Source organism: Nanorana parkeri, unplaced genomic scaffold, assembly GCF_000935625.1.
Source record: "Nanorana parkeri isolate BGI_ZX_2015 unplaced genomic scaffold, ASM93562v1 scaffold134, whole genome shotgun sequence".
NCBI classification, from domain to species: Eukaryota; Metazoa; Chordata; class Amphibia; order Anura; family Dicroglossidae; genus Nanorana; species Nanorana parkeri.
The window spans coordinates 1,369,402-1,373,912 of NW_017306402.1; the positions used below are offsets into that span (position 1 = coordinate 1,369,402).

Genomic DNA, 4,511 nt, shown 5'->3' on the forward strand with positions numbered 1-4,511 from the left:
TGCGGGCCAATTGCGGCCCGCGAGCCAGGTACTATGTGGCCCGCAGGCAGCTCACAAGTCAGGTATGTGTTCACAGACAGCGTACCTGACTTGCAGGAGCAGCTACACGGTCTGTATCTCTGTTGGATGCAGACCGCAGGGCTGCTCTTGTCACCGCTGGCACTCAGATCCTTTCAGCTGGAGCAGAGTTCTTATTTCTGGCCGAAAGGAAGGATTAGTGAGGTCTGCAGCAGACACTACTAATCACCCACTAGAGCACCAGGGATCGATCTTCCTCCTCACAGCCTCCTCCCTGCAAAAAGGTAAGCAGGAGAGGGGCCTCTGTGTTTTATTTTATGTGCAGGATTTTTTTTTAATGTGTATTATGTAATATCTACAGGGGTAGTATTTTTTTGTGTATAGGGGGGCCCTATTAGGCTTCATTCACACCTGTAAGTTTAGGTACAACTAGGGATTCCTGCACCATGGACACTCGGAGCAGTCAGTTAGAGCACCACTTTTTTATATCAACCTCACTGAAAACTTCAGGTCCCAGTAATGTTTGAACATATATCATCACTATGTCAGTTACGTAGTAATCGCAATGTAATCTTTCAGACTGCAGATGTCACTTGCAGCTTGAAGATAGCATAGTTCCAAATATTTAATACTGTAATGGCCCAATACAATTACAGTATAAAATATTAAATACATTACATAACTTTTTCTTAACATTTTTGTGCATTTGTCAGAATATAAGAAACACAAAGCAGGGTTTTGTTTCATAAAACTGTGTTCTAAATAAATGTTTTATATGTTCCTTAAGGTGGAAATAAACCTTTGGATTCAACCAGTCAAAGGGCATGCAGTCAGTTATTCACAGTGATGAGTAATGCCCTCCCAAGCAGTCCTTACATGCGTGTTTGCCCCTATCATTGTTTCCTATAGAGCTAAAGTGCAGTCCAAGAACGTTTTTTCCCATTGTACCTCAAGGTAGTAGGTGGGAATCTGACGTCGCAGGGGGGAGGGACAACATGGATTACATTTGAATGTTAAATGTAGATTTCTGTTTTCAAAGGTAAACTACCACTTGAAAAGTGGTACCTCGTTTCACGAACGCTCTTGTTTGCGAACTAGAAGTTCGGCAAAATTTTGCTTCCGTTCGCAAACTCCACTTCGGGTGACGAACACAACCGCAGCCATCTTCCCTGCTCTGAAACATGGTTGTGGCTTCCTCTAGATGAGATCGCGGTTTGATTCGGTTTTCTTGACCAAATCAGTTTGCGACCAGAATTGCGGAACGAATTAAGTTCGTGAATCGAGGTACCACTGTATATATAGAATTATTTAGGTATTCAAATAGGTCACAGGGTTATAGTCAAGTTAACCTACACATGCCGAGGCTGCTAATTTTGGCCTGTGTATCTAGGCTTTAATGACTTATGTACATGAAAGTGTTGCGAAACTAGTGGCGCATATTACTTTGTCTACATCCGCACCCCATTTCATCCAGTGGGAAGAGGTGAGGAATGTTGCCCTTTTGATATAGCAAGGCTTTTACATAGGTTGGGAACTATTGTATTATCCGCCTTGCTTTTATCCAGTTGCAAATCATATTGTGATTTTCTGTTGAACTGTTTAAACAGTGTTATGAAAACCTCAATCCAGATACTAATGGGAGGAATTTATCAAAACTGGAGCAGACTAAAACTGGATTAGTTGCCCATGGCAACCAATCAGCTTCTCTCTTCAGTTTGTTAAGCTTTGAAAATGAAAGATAGAAGCTGATTGGTTGCAATGGGCACCTGCCCCACATTCTGTCCCAGTTTTGATAAATTCTCCTCTTATGTGCCTTTTGAACTATACTGTATACATGTTCATTGCTTTCTTGATTTTTAAAAAAGTCACTGTGATTAAAAATAGTTTGTCTTATAATATTGATAAAGAGTTCTGGTCTTGTTTTTTGTGATTTTCTTTTTGTTTTTAAATCAACAGAGATATGAAAAACGCAGTGATTGGAAACAACAAACAGAAAGCTAACCTCATAGTTTTGGGAGCAGTGCCAAGGTACATACTGTGACTGTCGGCAGCCAGCGTCTGGCAGCCTGCATGTGAATTCAGAGTCTACCACATGATTCAGTGCTCAGGGTTCTCTGTGAGAAATCTAAAGTTTGTTCTAAACAAACATTTGATATAGAAAGTTTATTTTAGAAACCGCACAGTAGCCGTAGTCTATCAGCATTCACTCAAAAAGAGGTCCCCAACCTTCGCCATCCTTCGAACCCCATTCACATATGATAAGTGGCATATGAAAACTGCAGCATTCAAACAAATTCCATTAGTAGACTGTACCTTTCCTAATAACATGAATTAGGCAACATCTGCTTTGTTGCATGCCTGCGGAAAGTAAATTATGCAGTAGGTGTTCAGTTGGGTAGGTTACGAGCATCTACTGCGAGACTTAAATCTAGTTGTAAGCCACTGTTTGGACTAAAACTTAGATTGTTAGCCTTTTGAATGGAGAGGCATTACTTTAAAGGTGGCCTTGTACATTGTCACAGATAGACAGCCACAAGTCAACTCTGCCGCATCAAAGACAGAATTAGAAACCTGTACCCAAAAGTTAAAAAAATAAAAATTAGGTTGGAGTTAGACTTTATGCTCCATATTATGTGTGCGCTGGTGTGTGTTTTGAAGGGCTGTGCTATGCATTGTAGAAGCCCATTCTACTGTTTACTTTTTAACTTTATTAAAAGAGACAAAAAAACACTCCACTTTATTCAACTTTATGCACCACGGCACATTGTGACGCTCTGCTGTGTGTTGATATGCGGTGACGTGCATTGCGCTGCTGCATAAAGACATGCTGTATTTCTATGCAACTCGCATCACCACACTTGTATGTGAAACAATTGTTTTCTATGTACCCTTGAGTTGAGCTTGCACGTATCACTGCTGATAATGAAGCTCAACATATCTTGTGTGAAAGGGCCCTTAATCATGTTCCACTGCCCTAAACCCTGTAATAGGAATATTGCAAAATACACAGAATAGTAAATGGATATATTGGGTGACAAAGGCTGTGCAGATTGTCAGGGCCAGTTTAATGATGAGGTGAGTCGCCTAATTTGCGGAATACTGAGTTGAGTTCTATAGTCTTTTCTCTCCCGTTCATTGAAGGACACAGGCAACAGATCGTAGATCCTGAATGGTAGGGTAATATCGCCACCTGCAGGAGAAGGACGCTAGGTACAAAACTAAAGACCAATGCTGCCGCATGTGCAGTTTGGGACGCATTAGAGCAGGCGTTCCGCCAAGGTGTTTTCCTTACATCTCCTTTTTTTGATAAATTCATTTATAGGGAGTGGAAACAGCCTTCCAAGTCCTTTGGGCTGTGGCGCTTTTTGCGGTCCCTGTACTCTCTCGGGCGCTCTCATGTGTCCGGTCTTGGCTTCGGCCTTGGTCTCTCAGACTCGGAGTGGGCTAAAAGGTTACATCAGGGTCTTGCGGAGGGGAACGTCTCCCCCGCCCTTGTGGAATTGACGGACCAGTTGATTCAGACCTTCGTTATGTCTGTAATTCGGCCTTGGATGCGGCGCCCTTGGTGTCCAGGGTGTCGGTGTCAGCGGTGACGCTTCACCGTTTGCTCTGGCTTAAGTGCTGGTCGGCGGACCAGACTTCCAAGAAGGCTCTTAAAGAAAGGACAAGTCCCCCCTGTCTTTTGGATAGGGAGATTCGGATCCCTCGGGAGGCGAGAGCCTCCCTGCGGTGGTGGCTTCAATTTTCGATCTTGCTGCGGGGGAAGTCTTTTCTTCCGGTGCATTGGACGGTGGTCACCACGGACACCAGCCTTTGGGGCTGGGGCGGGTCTTGGGCTCCTTGACCGTGCAGGGTCGTTGGACACCACCGGGGGGGCGTGGATAGTGTGTCCGCGGGTCGAGAGGTATTCGGGAATTCTGTCCTGGGCGGAACATCGAGTTCTGGCTCTCTCGGCGGTCTACATCCCGGGAGTGGACAATTGGCAGGCCAATTACCTCAGTGGACAGTGGGTGGATCCGGGGGAGTGGTCTCTGCACCCGAGGTTTTTTTCAGCAGCTCTGTCGTCGCTGGGGGACGCCGGAGGTGGATCTTCTGGCGTCTCCGTTCAACCGCAAGGTGGACAGGTTTGTGGCCCGGGCCCTGGACCCTGGGCGGAGGCCGTGGATGCCCTGGTGGCCCCTTGGGGTCATTACGGTCTAATTTACACCTTTTTTTCCTCCACTGTATCTGTTGCCTCGGCTGCTGCGTCGGATCGCGGTCGAGGGCGTCACTGTCGTCCTCGTGGCCCCGGATTGGCCTCGGGGGGCCTGGTACGCGGACGAGGTTCAGCTGGTGGTGGACGCCCCGTGGCGTCTGCCTCTGCGCCCCGATCTTCTGTCCCAGGGTGCTGTGTTCCATCCTTCTTTACAGTCGCTGGCTTTGACGGCGTGGCTATTGAGAGCCAGGTCCTGAAGGACCGGGGGTTGTCCGATGCGGTCATTTCCACTATGCTC

At 46.1% G+C, this 4,511-nt stretch overlaps 1 protein-coding gene across 1 annotated transcript in view; it reads left to right on the forward strand.

Moving 5' to 3' along the window:
- ARMC8 (armadillo repeat containing 8) overlaps positions 1–4,511 on the forward strand; it is a 111,631-nt gene that overhangs the window by 20,602 nt on the left and 86,518 nt on the right. Inside the window, exon 3 of the mRNA XM_018553911.1 lies at positions 1,975–2,046. Coding sequence (XP_018409413.1) covers positions 1,975–2,046 — 72 coding nt within the window. The remainder of the gene's footprint in view (positions 1–1,974; positions 2,047–4,511) is intronic.